Raw genomic sequence first — 18,812 nt, 5'->3', positions numbered from 1 at the left:
GCTTTATGCCTTTGTCTGAGGCCAAATTTCAGTCTCTTGGATTAATGGTGTTGGCAGAAGAGATTTCAAGATAGCCTCGTCTTTACTGTCACATGATTATTGTTGATTAATTTTAATGCCAATTTACCCCCAAAAGGTGAAGGCTAAGTATGAAAAAGACTACATGTACAGTTTGAGGAGAAAAGAAGCACCAGGAAATATAATGGAGCTAAGTCCAGTGTTTATGGAGATAAAAATGTTTAATAAAAAGTTTAATTCTAAAGAGAATAAGGAGTGGTAACCATAGGGGAAGATGCCTCTGAGACAAGCTTCCGACTTAAGAGAAGCAATTAGAAAGATTCTCAAGTAGTGAAGGAAAGTAATCAGAAATAGAAAGCTGATGAAATTTAAGTGCATGCCTGGGCCATGTTCCAAAGCCTGGAAGAAGTAGAGCTTGGAGCTTTGGCAATGTATTTCTAGGTTTTGAGTCAAGGATATAAGAATAAGTGTTTTGGGATTTTTCTTCTCAGCTAAGGAAAGCTTTAAGGCCTGGCATGTATCAGAGGTATCACTTCAAGGAGCCATAGAAAGTGCTCCTTGTGGGAAGCTGTGAACATTTGTGTTGGATACTGCACGATGTTAGAAAAGCTAGAGTTGTGGGATTCTTGCCAAGGAGAGCAGAAAACTGGGTAAAGAAACAGCAAAAGAGAAGAAAGTGCATTTTAGTCAACAAACATGAAAGGAGATGGATATATGAAGAGGCCTTGGACTTCACACATGGGAAGCAGAGTTTAGAATTTGCAAACCTGACTTCCCTTGCTTGAGTATTTCCTCACTATACTTACTTTTCTCCCTTTTGGAATTGTAATGTGCATTCTGTGCCACTGTATGTTGGAAATATATGATTTACTTTTGTATTTTGCTTTTAAAGGGTTTACAGTTAAGAAATTGCCTTGGGTCTCAAAGAAGTCTTTGAACTTTAGACTTTTAAATAGTGTTGAGACTGTGATATACTATGGGGACTTTTGAAGTTGGGCTAATTGTATTTTAGGACTAATAGGATTTTGCTATAAGCCTATGGGGTCAAGGGATTGGAATGTTATGGCTGTAATGATAATGGCCATAGTTCATGGAGTTGATTATTTGGTCAGTAGGGTCTCGCATTATTTGAAAGGAATAGTGGGTGTGCCCTACTTGGAGGAAGTGCATCACTAGGGATGGACTTTGACGTTTCAGTAGCCCATGGAAAACCCAGAGTCTCCCTTCTCCTGCTGCCTGCAGATCCATATTTTGAAATCTCAGCTACTTCTCCATCACTGTGTCTGCCTTCATGCCATCATGGTTCCCCTGATGACGAAATAGGACTACACCTCTGAAACTGCACACAAGACCCAAATAAATGCTTTCTTTGTTAGGAATTGCTATGGTCATGGTATGTTTTAGAACATTGTATAAGATGATTGGTAAAGGAAAAACTTGAGATGAATATATTTAAAATTCGTTGTAATTTTTACTGAATACAGAAAATTTATATTTAAAACAGTTTTAGGAAAAAAATTAACGAAAGGCAAATGCTTCAAGGCTTAGGTCATATATAGAATCAACATTTGAATTGTGTTGGGTAGGGGAAGGGGGTGTGGAGAGGGATGAAGGAGAATTTTAAAAATGACCAATGTCTATGTAATATAATATCATGATACCCACAGCAGACTCATTAAGACTATTTGAGTGTGTCAAACCACTTTTAACCCTGGCAGATTAACTGGAATCAGACGTATAGCCACACTAACAAGAATCCCAGATACCTCAATATGTAAGGTGGAAGGCAAATGAGAAAGAAACCCGTAAATAAAAACTCTCCCACATGGATACATTACTGCATACGTTCCTGTACATATACACATACACATCAGTACATTACAAAACACATATGATGTCACAAATACATATAAAAAGAAAAGATATGGAGAAAAAAAAACCTTTTCAGGAATTCAGATAAGAAAGTTCTGAACACAAAAGAACTGCATAAAATGGAGTTCCAAACAAATGAAGAAAACAAGTATATTAGGAAGGCAATTAATTCAGAAATGTGTGTGCGGATAAACACAGCTAAGAAAAGCCAAAAAAAAAATTTAGTGGACACGAAAATGAACTGAGATTTATAGCAGGTACTTTTCAAAGAAATAGATGTAGGTGGAGAAATGGACACAATAACATCTCAGAGATGCAAATGAACATCAAAGTGAGATTGGTACCCACAACTGTTTGATATTTAATATTAGAGAGAAGAAAGTGAGTGCTACCGGGAACATAGAGAAAAGGGCACCCTTCCTCATTGTTAATGGGAATACAATTTAGTGTAGCTATGAAAAAAATGAGCATGTGTCATATTTGCAAACACACAGGAAAGGGACAGATGATCTAGAAGTCATATTGGTTCTTATATAATTAGATGTAGATCACTGAATCTTAAAGAATAGTTACCCTACCAAGCCTATTATTAAAATAATCATAATAGTCAATTTATAAATATAAGAAAATGATCACCTGTGTTTGAACACTGGTAAGACTTACTTCTTTCTCACTCTAACTTCCTCTCCCCTCCTTTCCTCCCCTCCCATTTTCCTTGTCCATGTCTGTCTCTTCCCTCACACATTTACTTCCCTCACACATTCCCACAACTACCTCCACACATGGGACCAATCAGATACAAAAGCACAGAACATACAGAAATTATTTTGTAAACTTTATTTAGTTATATGTGCTACACAGGTGTTTGGTTTCTGTTTTTTTCCTTGCTTCCTTCCTTTGTTTTTTTTTTTTCTTTTTTTTAATAAATATTGAGAGTCAAACTTGATATCATTTACATAGTATGATAAAGATAACATAAAACATGATGTTTTGTGCTGAAGTTAGAAAATTTGAAGACATTGTTGAGTTCCTGGTGTAAAATCACTTGGAAGCCCTTCTGGTTAGAAAGGCTGGGTCTCTACATAAGGTCCTCAGTAGAAGCCATAAGACCAGTATCTTCCACAGCACAGTGGGCGGAAACAGCCATATCCATAGCCACCATAGCCACAGCCATAGCCACAGCCATAGCCACAGCCATAGCCACAGCCTAGGCCACCATAGCCATAGCCCAGGCCTCCGCAGTAGCTGCCATAGTAACACATGGTGTCAGGAGTGGAGTGTTCAGAGGAAGAAAAGCAGTAGGTTTCTGGAGTCTGGATGAAACCACCTGCCAAGGACCTTTTATACACCTGGATATTGGTGACAAATCCCACAGGCATTATGATGTCACACAAGTCTCTACTGTGCTTCAGAAAACATCAGGGTGCCACAGTTTACTGGCCAACAACACTGCATAGCTGAGATAACTGTGCTCATACGTTAGGATCCAAGGTCAGATCATGAGGCTTTACCAGGAAAATCTGGATCGAGTTTCATTCTATAGAGAGTTTATTGAATACTCATGAATGTCTACTGTGCCACAGTATAAATCATCGAAATCTCTCTCCCCTTTATGTCTGTGTGGTTTGCAGTGCTCCATACTGAAAATATCTTTTAGTTTTCCTTGCTTTGCCTTATTACTGTAAAATAAATATGTATTTTCAAAGCATCTGATAAGAAATGATCTGGTCATTGGCTATGTTGTTGGTAAATTGACGACCCTTATTATCCACATAAGCATATTTTGTCGTATGATTTTACTGTGGTGTGTTAATTCTATTGATTTATGAGAATAGTAGATATATCCATATTGTGATATCTTCTTCAATTTTTCATTTGTATGTCTGTTTTTTGCTATTTCAGATTTTATTACTGTGATTCTGTGGTATATTTTGAGATCAGATTCTGTTGTAGATCTAGCATCTCCCTTTATGCTTAGTGTTGTTTTTGCTCTTAGAGTCACCTCCTGCATTCATATGGTCATGAGGATTGTGCTGTCTAGTTCTGTTCAGAAGAAAATTGGAATTTTTATGGAAATTTAATGAAATCTATATGTTGGTTTATCAAACATACTCATTTTTGTGTTAGTAATTCTACCAATCTATAAACAGGTTCTACCATTCATATCCTAGTTTTTCTTCAAATTATTTTCTTCATACAGAAATACTTGAAAATGGGAGTCACTTTCTTAACTGTGTAAAGGTGGTTCAGTCTAAACATAAGACTTTAGTTTGTGTCAAATTGATACCAACTCTTTAGTGTTGTTGACCCATGTGCATCTAACAAACCCATGCCTATCAAACATATACTCTCCTTACATATTTTCCTAAAATCTCAAAATTTCTGCAAAAACCTAAAATTCTCAGTATTTTTCAGATTCAAACACATTAAAAGTTCAGTACCTCTAATATATGCATTCTTTAAAAATCCAGAAACTCTTTAAAAAGTTTTAAATATGTTATCTGTGGGCTACTGTAAGACTTAAATTAAACTGAATATACTCTTACTCTTACTTGAATTGGGAAGAAATTCAAGGGCATAGTCACAATCGGATAAAAGCAAAATAATCTTCCAATAATGTGGATATCACTTTGTACAATGCCTACTATCCACTTTCAGTCTTCCTGCCTCCTCTCATCATCTGGATCACTTCTCTCACTCTTCCAGCTGCAGGACATGCAGCTTGTCTTCTACACATGGACAGTGCCCACTGTCCTGTTCCTGCTGCTCTTATTGGTTGTCCAATGGTAATGGAATCCACCCCTTCATCCTCCATTTAATTTGGTATTGATAGTGGAGTATTAATATGTCAGGCCTAACCATGGTATTGGTTAGCAGAATATAGATTTGGACTGGAAAAACAGGTGAATGCTTTAAGAGTCCCTTATTAGGGTGCCTGAGTAGGAGTGTGGAAGATAATGGTGCTAAGAGCAATATGAATTATGACTGCCTAGTTCAAGAGATTTCAGAGGAGAAGAATATAAATAAATGACACAGAGACCATTCTTGAGGTATTTTTGGCAAAAAATGTGACTGCTTTTTGCCTCTACCTGAGGCTTAATTTAAGACTTTTGGATTAATGATGCTGGCTTGGAAGAATCAGCAGACCATGCATAACTCAGAGTTTCCCTTCTTCTGCTTCCTGCAGTTTCAGATTTAAACCTCTCAGCGACTTCTCCATCATTATGTCTGCCTGCATGCCATCATGATTCCCTTCATGATGAAGTAGGACTACATCTCTGAATGATATATCTTCACAGCAATAGAACATTGGCTGAGGTGTATGATAAAGGAAAGAGCTGATATGAATGTGTTCAAGAGTAATTGTAATTTTTACTTAATACAAAATTTTACATTTAAAACAATTTTATAGAAATACCTAAAAAACAAATGCTTCAAGGTTTAGTTCATATATAGAGTCAACTTTTGAATTGTGTATGTATGTTATATGTGTTTGTACTATATCTCATGAAACTAAAAGGCACCAGAAGTTATAAACGGTATAGATACATATGAAAGTAATACTATGCATGAGAGATTAAAGTAGAGGAGGGGTTGGGGAAGGTAGTGTGGAGAGGGATGAAGAAGAATTAAATAAAATAACCAATGTCTATGAAATAATATTGTGACACCAAAAGCATATGCCTTAAAGACTAGTTGAGTATGTCATCCCACCATTAACTTGGCAGATTAAATGGAATCGGATGGATAGCCAGACTAACAAGAATTCCAGATACCAGCTTGCATGTTTCTACCTCATTATGTAAGGTGGAGAGCAAATGAGAAAGGTCGAAGCCCCCACATGAAACCCCTCCTACGGGAGTACACTGCACATGATCATACACACATACTTGTTCACATGAACACATAGAAGACACACACACACACACACACACACACACACACACACGAACTTAAGAAATATATACAAAAGAATAAAAAACTTTGAAATAGAAAACTTTTCAGAGATCCAGCTAAAAAAAGTTCTGAAGAACAAAAAACACAGTATAAAAAGGTGTTTCAAACAAATGAAAATGAGTATATCGTGAAGATTATTAATGCAGAAATATGAGTGTGTTGTGATAAACATAACTAAACTCTCCAGCCAAAAGAATATAAACAGATGCTAAATAAGCAGAGGTTTAGAACAGGTATTTTTCAAAGGAATAGATACAGTTGGACAACTGGACACAATAGTGTTCTACTTCACTAACACCCCAGAGATATGAATCAAAAACAAGATGACATTTCAGTCCACAACTGTTAGATACTTAATATTGTAGAGAAAAAGATCAATAGAAGAGAGCACCCTTCTCAATTGTTGATGGGAATGAAACTTGGTGTAGCTATGAGAAAAGTAGCATGTGGCCTGTTTTCAAACACACAGAGAAGTGAGAGATAACCTAGAAGTCGCACTGCTTCTTATACAATGAGATGAAAATCAGTGAATCTTAAAGAACTATGTACCCTACCAAGGCTATTGTTACAACCTTAATAATAGTCATGCTAGAAATACAAGAAAAAGAACATCTGTATTTGAACACTCGCAATAATTGTTTCCTTCTCTCTCTAACTTCCTCTCCCCTTCCATATTTCCCTCCCCTTTTCTTCCCAATGTCTGTCTCCTAAAATATCTTCCTCATTTTAACTCCCCTCACACATTCCCACAACTACTTCCACATGCGTGAACAATCAAGTACAAAAGCACAGAACATGCAAAAATTAATTTGTAGAGTTTATTTATTTACTTATTTGATGATACACAACATCATTTTAAAACATTGGGCAAGAGTTAAATAAATAAATAAATAAATATTGTACAGCGTATGATGAAGATAACATAAAGCATCATCATAGTCTAAATTCAGATGAGGAATTAGATGACCATGTTGAATTTCAATCATATTTTATATATTTTGTCCTAAAGTTAGAATTTTTGAAGACACGTTTGAGTTTCTGTTATGAAAACACTTGGAAGCGCTTCTGGTTAGAAAGGCTGGGTATCTGCATTAATGTCCTCAGTAGAAGCCACAGGACCAGTATCTTCTACAGCACAGTGGGTGGCAGCAGCCATAACCATAGCCACCATAGCCACAGCCATAGCCACAGCCATAGCCACAGCCTAGGCCACCATAGCCATAGCCCAAGCCTCCATAGTAGCTGCCATAGTAGCACATGTTGTCAGGAGTGGAGTGTTCAGAGGAAGACAGGCAGTAGGATTGTGGAGTCTGGATGGAATCACTTGCCAAGGACCTTTTATATACCTGGATGATTAGTTACAAATCCCACAGGCATTAAGACATCACACAAGTCTCTACTGTGCTTCAGAAAACATCAGGGTGCCGCAGTTTACTGGCCAACAACACTGCATAGCTGAGATAATTGTGCTCATATGTTAGAATCCAAGGTCAGATCACGAGGCTTTATCATGAAAATCTGGATTGAGTTTCCAGACAATGCCTCATTCTATAGAGAGTTTATTCAATACTCATGAATCTCTACTGTGCCACAGTACAAATCATCGGAATCTCTCTCCTTTTTATGTCTGTGTGGTTTGTAGTGCTTCATACTGAAAATATCTTTTTGTTTTCCTTGCTTTGCCTTATTACTGTAAAATAAATATGTATTTTCAAAGCATCTGGTAAGAAATGATCTGGTCATTGGTTATGTTGTTAGTAAATAGATGACCCTTATTATACACATAAGCATATTTTGTCATATGAATTTACTATGTTGTGTTAATTCTACTGATTTATGAGAATAATAGATATATCCATATTGTGATATCTTCTTCAATTTTTCATTTGTATGTCTGTTTTTGCTATTATTTTTCAGTTTTTATTACTGTGATTCTGTGGTATATTTTGAGATCAGATTCTGTGGCCGATTTCTGCTTAGTGTTGTTTTTGCTCTAGAGTCAATGTCTGCATTTGTGTGATCATCAGGATTGTACTGTCTAGTTCTGTTCAGAACAAAATTAGAATTTTTATGGAAATTGCACGAAATCTATACATTGGTTTATCAAACAAACTCATTTTTGTGTTAGTAATTCTACCAATCGACAACCAGGATGTGCTATTCTATATCCTAGTATTTTCTTCAAATTATTTTCTTCAAAGAAACTGGATGTTACTGATAATTATGTTAAATAACATGAGGCAAACTGAAGAAGGTAGACCAGTAGTAGCTAAGGCAGCTTTAGTGTTTTATGCATGTTTAAAGATCAGGCTGTGTTAATGATGTCACCTCTGTTAGGCTGACCTCATACTAGGTTATGCTTCAATTAGCAGAAAAGCTGGGCAGCACCAATTGGATTGAGGGGAATTAGACAACAAATAGTAAGATAAAAGTTGGTTGGTTAGAGCAATGGTGTTGTAAGCGTCCTCGTTGCCATGGTAACATGCCATGACCCAAAACCATGCTGAGGAGGAAAGGGTTTATTTGGCTTATACTTGACCATCACTGTTCATCACTGAAGGATGTCAGGACAAGAATTCAAACACAGCAGGAACCTGGAGGCAGGAGCTGACACAGGCTATGGTTGAGTATTCCTTACAGGCTTGCTCATCTTGTATTTCTCAACATGAGTTCTTATAGCATCCATGACCATGAGTTCAAGTTGGGACTACTCTGAAATGACCAGATAATCTCCCATCAATAATTAATCAATAAAATGACCTACAGGCTTGCCTAGTTCCCCATTTTATGGAGTAAGTTTCATAAGTGTGATGAAGTGATTCATTCCTATCATAGGACTTTAGGTTGTGTCAAAGTGATACAAACTCTCCATTGTCCCATATCAACCTGACAAACACCTGCCTCTTAAACCACAATCCCTACTTGCATTTTTAATCTCCAGACCTCATGAAATACCACAAATAACCTTAAAATTCTCAATGTTTTTACAGAGGGAAAAACGTTAAAAATTCACTACCTCTAATATATAAAACATTTTTATTTATTTTTATTTTTTATATTATATAACTTTTAATTATATCATTTTATAATACAGTTACATCATTATGTCAATTGGTGTCTTCTCTTCTGGAAACTCTTTATCCCAGTCTTTTTTTTTTATTTTTAATTTTTAATTTTTTCTTTTTTTTTATTAGATCATTTCTTCATTTACATTTCAAATGCTTTCCTAAAAATCTCCTATACCCTCCTCCCACCCTGCTCTCCAATCCACCCAATACTGCTTCCTGGCCCTGGCATTCTCCTGTACTGGGTCACAAACCCAGACATTATTGCCTATGTCAGCAAGATTTTGCTGATAGGACCCTGATATAGCTGTCTCTTGTGATGATATGCCAGTGCCTGGCATATACAGAAGTGGATGCTCACAGTAATCTATTGGATGAGACACAGGGCCCCCAATGATGGAGCTAGAGAAAGTATCCAAAGAGCTAAAGGGTTCTGCAACCTTAAATGAGGAACAACAATATGAACTGACCAGTACACCCCAGAGCTTGTGTCTCTAGTTGAATATGTAGTATTTTTAAAATCCAAAATCCTTTTGAAGAGTTTAAAATATGTCAACCATGGGTAACTATAAGAATTAAAGTAAAATGAATACATTTTTGCTTGAATTGGGATGAACCAGGGCACACACAAAAAAGCAAAATAATCTACCAATAGTGTAAATAACACACTGTCCACTGTACAGAATCCACCTTCAATCTTCTTAGCTTCTATAAACACCTGGGTTCCTTCTCACCCACTTTTCTCTGCAGCACATCCAGCTGCAGCTTTTCTTCTGTGCATGGGCAGGCTTTACTCCACTACTCCTGCTGCTCTTCTTGCTTGTCCCATGGTAATGGAATCCACCCATTTCCCTCCCAAAAAATTTTGTATCAAGAGTTGGGTATTAATGTGACATCCTAAGCATGGTGCATGTTTACAGATTATAGACTTTGGATTGGCAAAACAGGTGAATGCTTTAAGATTCCCTTATTAGGCTGACTTAAAAGGCACCAGCAGAAGTTATAAATAAAATAGAGAATCATGAAAGTAATATTATGCATGAGAGATGAAGGTTGAAGAGGGGTTGTGGAAGGGAGAGTGGAGAGGGGTGAAGGAGAATTAAATAAAATGACCAGTGTCTATGAAAGAATATTATGACACCCAAAGCAGATGTCTTAAAGGCTAGTAGAGGGTGATAGTTCACCATTCAACCTGGAATGGATTAAGATTAAGTGGAATCAGATGGAAAGCCAGACTAATAAGAATTCCAGATACCAGCTTGCATGCTTCTACCTCAATATGTAAGTTGGAGAGCAAATGTCAAAGATAGAAGCTCAAAAATTAAATCCTCCCACAAGGACACCCTAACACATATGCACATACATATATACATGGACTCATGCACTACACATACATATACACATGGAATTATGTAATACACACACACACACACACAAACATGATGTCAAAAATAAAACAAATGAGTAATAAATAATGAAATAAAAATGTCTTCAGAGATCAAGCTAAGAAAGTTTCTAACAACAAAACTATTGTATAAAAATATGTTCTATACAAATCAAGAAAATGATATCATGAAAGGGATTAGTGCAAAAATATGGTTTGGGGATGTTGTACATGGCTAAGCTAATCAACTAAAAGAATATGAATGGATACTAAAATAAGCTGAGATTTCTACCAGGTGTTTTTCACAGAAAGTGATACAGATGGACAAATGGACAGACTAATGTCCTACTTCACTAATATCTCTGAGATGCAATTCAAAAACAAGATGATATTTCAGCCCCATACTGTTAGTTAATACTGGAGAGAAGAAAGATCAATAGAAGAGGGCACCCTTCTCAATTGTTGATGGAAATTTAACTTGATGTAGCTATGAGAAAAATAGCATGTGTCATGTTTGCAAACACACAGGGACGTGACAGATTATCTTGAATTCACACTTCTTCTTATATAATAGGATGAAACCCACTGAATAGGTCTGAATGAAATAGGTACACTACTGAGTTTCTTGTCACATTGTCTATAACGGTCAAGTTATAAATACAACAAAATATCCATTTGTGATGGTTTGTATATTCTTGGACCAGGGAGTGGCACCATCTGGAGGTGTGTTCTTGATGGAATAGGTGTGACCTGGTTGGAATAGGTATGTCCCTGTGGGTGTTGGCTTAAAACTCTCACCCCAGTCGCCTGGAAGTCAGTCTTCCGCTAGCAGCCTTTGGATGAAGACATAGAACTCTCAGCTCTGCCTGCCCCATGACAGCCTGGATGCAGCCATGCTCCCACCTTGATGATAATGGACTGAACCTCTGAACCTGAAAGCTAGCCCCAATTAAATGTTGTTTTTTTTTTTTTTAATAAGACTTGCCTTGGTTATGGTGTCTTTTCACAGCAGTAAAACCCTAACTAAGACACCATCCTTTTCTGAATGCTGAAAGGAAGTATTTCTTTCTCTCAAAGTCCCTGTCCTCCTCTTTCCACTCCCTGTTTATTTTCCTGCCCATCTTCTTACATATCTTCCTCTCTTTTCTTCCACTCACATTTTCCTACAAATACCACATCAAAGGTAACCAAGACAAAAGCACAGAATATACAGAAAGTATTTTATAGAGCTTATTTATTTAGTTTTGATGATACACATTTTTAAAACTTAAGTTGAGAATCATATTTAAAATCAATTTACAGAGTATGATGAAGGTAACATAAAACATGATCATGGTGCAAATTCAGACAAGGAATTAGATGACTGTGTTAAATTTCAATTATATTTTAAATATTTTGTTCTAAAGTTAGAATTTTTAAAGACATGTTTGAGTTCCTGGTGTGAAAACACTTGGAAACACTTTTGGTTAGAAAGCCTGGGTATCTGCATAATGTCCTCAGTAGAAGCCATAAGACCAGTATCTTCCACAGCACAGTGGGCGGCAGCAGCCATAACCATAGCCACCATAGCCACAGCCATAGCCACAGCCACAGCCACAGCCATATCCATAGCCATAGCCCAGGCCTCCATAATATCCTCTGTAGTAGCACATGTTGTCAGGAGTGGAGTGTTCAGAGGAAGATTAAGCAGTAGGTTTCTGGAGTTTGTGTTTCAACATCTGCCACGGGCCTTTTATATACCTGGATGATTGGTGGCAAAAACCACAGGCCTTATGACATCACACTAGTCTGTCATATGCTTCAAAAAATATCAGGGTGCCACAGTGTTCAGGCCAGTAAACACTGCATAACTGAGATAATTGTGTACATATATTAGGATCCCAAGGTCAGATCATGAGACTTAACATGAAATTTTGGATGTATTTTTTTGAATATTTTTTATTAGATATTTCTTTATATACATTTCAAATGCTATCCCGAAAGTTCCCTATACCCTCCCCCTGCCCTGCTTTCTCACTCACCTGCTCCCACTTCTTGGCCCTTGGCATGCCCCTGTACTGGGGCATATAAAGTTTGCAATACAAAGGGCTTTCTCTTCCCAGTGATGGCCAAATAGGCCATCTTCTGCTGCGTACACAGCTAAAGGCACGAGCTCTGGGGATACTGGTTAGTTCTTATAGGATATATTTTCAAGACTGTGGACCATTCTATATTTAGTTTATTTAATACACACAAATTCTACTGTGCCATAACACAAATCATTGAAATCCCTCCCTCCTCTTTATGTCTGTGTGTTTTGTAGTGCTCCATACTAAAAACTTATTGTTTTCCTTGCTCTAATTTGTTATTGTAAAATAAGTATATATTTCCTAAGTATTTCCAATAAAAAAACGATTCCATCTTTAGGTATATTATTGGTAATTTGATGACTTAATATATACATAAGTATATTTTGTAATGTATTTTACTCTATTATGTTAATTCTACTGGGCATCATAGATCTTTCCATCTTGTGATAAGTTCTTCAATTTCTAATTTTCATGCTTGTTTTTGCTACTATTTTTCAGATTCTAATACTTTGATTCTGTGGTATATTTTGAGATCTGATTCTGTGGTACATCTAGCATCTCCTTTCTGCTTAGTGTTGTTTTTGCTCTTAGAGTCATCTTCTGCATTCATATGGTCATTAGGATTGTGCTGTCTAGATATATTCATAACAAAATTGGAAATTTTATGGAAATTACATGAAATCGATACATTGGTTTATCAAACAACTCAATTTTTGTTTAGTAATTCGACTGATCTATAAACAGGAGGTGTCATTCCAAATCCTAGATTTTTTCTTCAAGTAACTGGATGTTACTAATAATTATGTTTAGCAACATGAGGCAAACTGAAGGAGGTAGACCAGTAGTAGCTAAGGCAGCTTTAGTGTTTTATGCATGTTTAAAGATCAGGCTGTGTTAATGATGTCACCTCTGTTAGGCTGACCTCATACTAGGTTATGCTTCAATTAGCAGAAGAGCTGGGCAGCACCAATTGGATTGAGGGGAATTAGACAACAAATAGTAAGATAAAAGTTGGTTGGTTAGAGTGATGGTATTGTAAGGGTCCTTGTTGCCATGGTAACATGCCATGACCAAAAGCAAGCTGAGGAGGAAAGGGTTTATTTGGCTTATACTTGACCATCACTGTTCATCACTGAAGGATGTCAGGACAAGAATTCAACCAGGGCAGGAACCTGGAGGCAGGAGCTGACACAGGCTATGGTTGAATATTCCTTACAGGCTTGCTCATCTTGTATTCCTCAACCGATTTCTTATAGCATCCATGATCATAAGTTCAAGTTGGCACTACTCTGAAAGGGCCAGGTACTCTCTCATCAATAATTAATCAATAAAATGTCCTACAGGCTTGCCTAGTTCCCCATTTTATGGAGTAAGTTTCATAAGTGTGATAAAGTGATTTACTCCTATCATAGGACTTTAGTTTATGTCAAATTAATACAAACTCTCTATAGTCCCATAGTCCCATATCAGCATGACAAACACATACCTTTTAAACCACAAACCCTCCTTGCATATTTATTCCCATGTCCTTACAAAAAACCAAAAATAACCCTAAAATTTTCAATCTCTTTACAGATGCAAACACCTTAAAAGCTCAGTGCCTCTAATATAGACAACATTATTAAAATCCAGAATCCTTTTGAAAAGTTTAAAATAATGTCAACTGTAGGTAACGATAAGAATTAAATTAAACTGAATACATTTTTACTTCAATTGGATGAACGAGGGCCCACTAAAAAAAGCAAAATAATCTACCAACAGTGTAAATAACATACTATACATTGCCTAGAATCCACCTTCAATCTTCTCAGCTCCTCTAAACACCCAGGTCCCTTCTCTCCCTTTACTCTCTGCAGCACACTTAGCTGCAGCTTGTCTTCTGTGCATGGGCAGGCTGCACTGCACTGCTCCTGCTGCTCTTCTTGCTTGTCCCATGGTAATGTATTCCATGCCTTTCCCTCTCAAAAATTTTGTATCCAGAGTTGGGTATTAATGTAACAGGCCTAAGCATGGAGCATGTTCACAGACTTTGGATTTGCAAAACAGGTGAATGCTTTAAGAGTCCCTTATTAGGCTGCTTTAGCAGGAGTGTGGAAGATAGTGGTGCCAAGAGCAATGTGGATTATGACTGCCTAGTTCAAGAGTTTTCAGAGGAGAAGAATATAATTAAATGACCTAGAGACCATACTTGTGATATTTTGCCAAACAATGTATCTGCTTTTTTTTTTGAAAATCTACCTGAGACTAAATTTATTACTTTTGGATTAATGGTGTTGACTTTGAAGTTTCAATAGTCCATACAAATCCTCAAGTTTCTCTTCTCCTGCTGCCTGCAGAACCTGATTTAGAACTTTAAGCTACTTCTCCATTACTGTGTCTACCTGCATGCCATCCTGCATCACTTTATGATGAAATAGGACTACACCTAGAAAGTACACACAAGTCAATGAAATGTTTTCTTCTTTAGGATATGGTCATGATACATCTTCATAGTTATAGAACATTGACTGGGATGTATCTATGATAAGGGATAGAGTTGAGGTGAATGTGTCCAAAACTCATTGTAATTTTTCACTTAATACAGGATTTTTACAGTTAACACTTTGTTATGGAAAAATTTAAAAGTAAGAAAAATCCTTCAATGTTTATGTCATATATAGAAACAACTTTTGAATTTTGTATATGTGTGCATGTTTGTATGTGTGGACTATGTGTGTTTGCACAATATCCCAGGAAACTAACAGTCACCAGCAGAAGTTATATATGGAATAGAGAATCATGAAAGTAATATTATGCATGAGAGATGAAGATTGAGGAGGGATTTTGGGAGGGACTGTGGAGAGGGATGAAGGAGAAGTAAATAACCAGTGTCTATGAAAGAATATCATGACACCCAATGAAGATGTCTTATAGTAAAGCACATTAGTCCACACTCAAACCTAGCAGATTAAGTGGAATCAGATGGACATTTAGACTAACAAGAATTCCAGACACCACACTGAATGCTTCTACCTCAGTATGTAAGTTGGAGAGCAAATGTAAACTATTGAAGCTCCAAAACCCTCCCAAAAGAACACCCTAGCACATGGTCCTGTACATTTACATATACACATGGTCTCATGCAACACACACACACACACACACACACACACACACAAACGCGTGATGTCAGAAATAAAATAAATGAGTAAAAAAAGAATGAAATAAAAAACTTTTCAGAGATCAAGATAAGAAAGTTCCTTAAACAAAACTATTGTATATGGGTTGGGCATGTTGTACATAGCTAAGCTAACCAACTAAAAGAATATAAGTGGTTACACAAATATGCTGAGATTTAGAACAGGTGTTTTTCAAAGGCAAAGATACAGGTGGACAAATGGACAGGGTAATGTTCTACTTCACTAATATCTCTGAGATCCAATTAAAAAACAAGATGATATTTCAACCCAAAACTGTTAGGTAGTTAATACTGGCGAGAAGAAAGATCAATAGAAGAGGGCACCCTTCTCAATTGTTGATGGAAATTTAACTTGATGTAGTTTTGAGAAAAATAGGATGTGACAGATTATCTTGAATTCACACTGCTTCTTATACAATAAGATGAAACCTACTGAATCTTAAGAAATAGGTACACTACTAAGTTGATTGTCACATTGTTTATAGTGGTCACCTTATACATACAACAAAATATCAATCCTTATTTGAATGCTGAAAATAAGTATTTCCTTCCTTGAACTTTCTGTCATTCTCTTTCCTCTTCCTGTTTCTTTCCTGCCCATCTTCTTACATTTCTTCCTCTCTTTTCCTCCACACACTTTCCCACAAATACCACCTCAAAAGTGACCAAGGCAAAAGCACAGAATATGCAGAAATTATTTTATTTATTTTATTTATTTAGCTATTTGCTGCTATACATTTTTTAAAGCATAGTTTGAGGTTTAAAGTAAAATCACTTTTCAGAGTATGATGAAGGTAACATAAAACATGATCATGGTCCAAATTCAGATGAGGGATTAGATGACTGTTAAATTTCAATTATATTTTAAATATTTTGCTCTAAAGTTAAAAATTTTCAAAGACATGTTTGAGTTTCTGGTATGAAAACACTTGGAAGCTCTTCTGGTTAGAAAGGCTGGGTGTATGCATAATGTCCTCAGTAGAATCCATAAGACCAGTATCGTCCACAGCACAGTGGGCGGCAGCAGCCATAACCATAGCCACCATAGCCACAGCCATAGCCATAGCCACAGCCATAGCCATAGCCCAGGCCTCCATAATATCCTCCGTAGTAGCACATGTTGTCAGGAGTGGAGTTTTCAGAGGAAGATTAAGCAGTAGGTTTCTGGAGTTTGTGTTTCAACATCTGCCATGGGTCTTTTATATACCTGAATGATTGGTGGTAAAACCACAGGCATAATGACATCACACTAGTCTCTTATATGCTTCAAAAATATCAGGGTGCCACAGTGTCCTAGCCAATCAACACTGCATAACTGAGATAATTGTGCACATATGTTAGGATCCCAAGGTCAGATCATAAGACTTAATATGAAAATTTGGATGTATTTTCAAGACTATGGATCATTCCATATTTAGTTTATTTAATACTCACAAATTCTACTGTGCTATATTACAAATCATTGAAATCCCTCTCTCCTCTTTATCTCTGTATGTTTGTAGTGCTCCATACTAAAAACTTATCTTTTCCTTGCTCTGATTTGTTATTGTAAAATAAGCATGTATTTCCTAAGTATTTCTGATAAAAATGATCTGGTCATTGGTTATGCTATTGGTAATTTGATGACTGAATTTCTACATAATCATATTTTGTCATGTATTTTACTATATCATGTTAATTTTACTGAGCATCATAGATCTTTTCATCTCATGATATGTTCTTCAATTTCTCATTTGTATGCTTGTGTTTGCTATTATTTTTCAGTTTTTATTACTTTGATTCTGTGGTATATTTAGGGATCAGATTCTGTGGCCGATCTAGTATCTCCCTTTCTGCTTAGTGTTGTTTTTGCTCTTAGAGTCACCATCTGCATTCATGTGATCATTAGCATTGTGCTGTCTACTTCAGAATAAAATTGGAATTCTTATGGAAATCGCATAACATCTATACCTTGGTTTTTCAAACATATGCATTTTTGTGTTAGTAATTCTACCAATCCCTATAAATAGGTTGTGTCATTCATATTTTAGTTTTTTCTCCAAATTATTTTCTTCACAAAGAATTACTTCTCCATGCGAGTCACTTTTTTAACTGTGCTAAAGTGGTTCAGTCTTATCATAGGACTTTAGTTAATTTGTGTCAAATTGATACCAACTCTGTAGTGTTGTTGACCCACATGCACCTGACTAACAAGCCCATGCCTATTAAACATAAACTCTCCTTACATATTTTCCCCCCAAAACTCAAAATTTCTACTAAAACTTAAAATTCTCAGTATTCTTTTTCATATTAAAAAACATTAAAATTTCAGTACCTCTAATATATGCATTTTCAAAAAATCCGGAATCTTTTTTAAAAGTTTAAAATATGTCATCTGTGGGCTACTGTAAGACGTCAATTAAACTGAATATACCCTTACTTGAATTGGGAAGAAACAGGGCATAGTCAGAATCAGATAAAAGCAAAATAATCTTCCAATAATGTAAATATCACTTTGTACAATGTCTACTATCCTCTTTCAGTCTTCCTGCCTCCTCTCATCATCTGGACCACATCTCTCCCTCTTCCTGCTGCAGCACGTGCAGCTTGTTGTCTACACATGGACAGTGCCCATTGTACTGCTCCTGCTGCTCTTATTGGTTGTCCAATAGTAATGGAATCCACCTCCTTCCTCCTCCACCCAATTTGGTATTGATAGTGGAGTATTAATATGTCAGGCCTAACCAGGTTGTTGGTTTGCAGAATATAGGCAGAATGTAGATTTGGATTTGAAAAACAGGTGAATGCTTTAAGAGTTCCTTATTAGGGTGCCTGAGTAGGAGTGTGGAAGATAATGGTGCTAAAAGTAATGTGGATTATGACTGCCTAGTACAAGAGATTTCAGAGGAGAAGAATATAGTTAGATGGCATGGAGAGCATTCTTGTGGTATTTGGGCAAACAATGTGACTGCGTTCTTCCTCTACCTGAAGTTTAATTTAAGACTTTTGGATTAATAATGTTGGCTTTGAAGTTTCAAAAGAGCATGCAAAACCCAGTCTCCCTTCTCCTGCTGCCTGCAGTTTCAGATTTAAAACTCTCAGCTACTTCTCCATCACTATGTCTGCCTGCATGCCGTCATGATTCCCCTCATGAGGAAGTAGGACTGCACCTCTGAAATTACACACAATTCTCAATGAAATGTTTTCTTTTTAGGTTTTGGTCATGTTATATATTCACAGCAATAGAATATTGGCTAAGATGAATGATAAAGGGCAGAGCTGATATGAAT

At 36.5% G+C, this 18,812-nt stretch overlaps 4 protein-coding genes and 1 long non-coding RNA gene across 5 annotated transcripts; 1 reads left to right on the top strand and 4 right to left on the bottom strand.

The window, feature by feature from the left end:
* Window positions 1-2,826: 2,826 nt before the first annotated feature.
* Window positions 2,827-3,245, bottom strand: Gm35427 (predicted gene, 35427). Its single transcript, XM_006523137.3, has one exon. The coding sequence runs from the start codon at window positions 3,150-3,152 to the stop codon at window positions 2,982-2,984; it is 171 nt and encodes a 56-aa protein (XP_006523200.2). The 5' UTR covers window positions 3,153-3,245; the 3' UTR covers window positions 2,827-2,981.
* Window positions 3,246-3,308: 63 nt separating this feature from the next.
* Window positions 3,309-5,234, top strand: Gm41488. Its single transcript, XR_876225.1, has 2 exons — window positions 3,309-3,381; window positions 5,078-5,234. It is a non-coding gene; the product is annotated as a predicted gene, 41488 (long non-coding RNA).
* A 1,713-nt stretch (window positions 5,235-6,947) lies between these two features.
* On the bottom strand, window positions 6,948-7,106 carry Gm35342 (predicted gene, 35342). Its single transcript, XM_006523136.1, has one exon. The coding sequence runs from the start codon at window positions 7,104-7,106 to the stop codon at window positions 6,948-6,950; it is 159 nt and encodes a 52-aa protein (XP_006523199.1).
* A 4,686-nt stretch (window positions 7,107-11,792) lies between these two features.
* Window positions 11,793-11,948, bottom strand: Gm52233 (predicted gene, 52233). The gene has a single exon (XM_030249367.1). The coding sequence runs from the start codon at window positions 11,946-11,948 to the stop codon at window positions 11,793-11,795; it is 156 nt and encodes a 51-aa protein (XP_030105227.1).
* Window positions 11,949-16,518: 4,570 nt separating this feature from the next.
* Window positions 16,519-16,662, bottom strand: Gm52260 (predicted gene, 52260). Its single transcript, XM_030249387.1, has one exon. The coding sequence runs from the start codon at window positions 16,660-16,662 to the stop codon at window positions 16,519-16,521; it is 144 nt and encodes a 47-aa protein (XP_030105247.1).
* Between the last annotated feature and the right edge of the window lie 2,150 nt (window positions 16,663-18,812).

This window comes from Mus musculus, chromosome 16, assembly GCF_000001635.26.
Source record: "Mus musculus strain C57BL/6J chromosome 16, GRCm38.p6 C57BL/6J".
Taxonomy (NCBI): domain Eukaryota; kingdom Metazoa; phylum Chordata; class Mammalia; order Rodentia; family Muridae; genus Mus; species Mus musculus.
The sequence above is the reverse complement of the archived record's forward strand: the minus strand, read 5'-3'. Positions and strand labels throughout refer to the sequence as shown.

Coding starts and splice junctions, on each gene's coding strand:
- Gm35342 (XM_006523136.1), bottom strand. CDS start 7,106: ATGTGCTACTATGGCAGCTACTATGGAGGCTTGGGCTATGGCTATGGT.
- Gm52233 (XM_030249367.1), bottom strand. CDS start 11,948: ATGTGCTACTACAGAGGATATTATGGAGGCCTGGGCTATGGCTATGGA.
- Gm52260 (XM_030249387.1), bottom strand. CDS start 16,662: ATGTGCTACTACGGAGGATATTATGGAGGCCTGGGCTATGGCTATGGC.
- Gm35427 (XM_006523137.3), bottom strand. CDS start 3,152: ATGTGTTACTATGGCAGCTACTGCGGAGGCCTGGGCTATGGCTATGGT.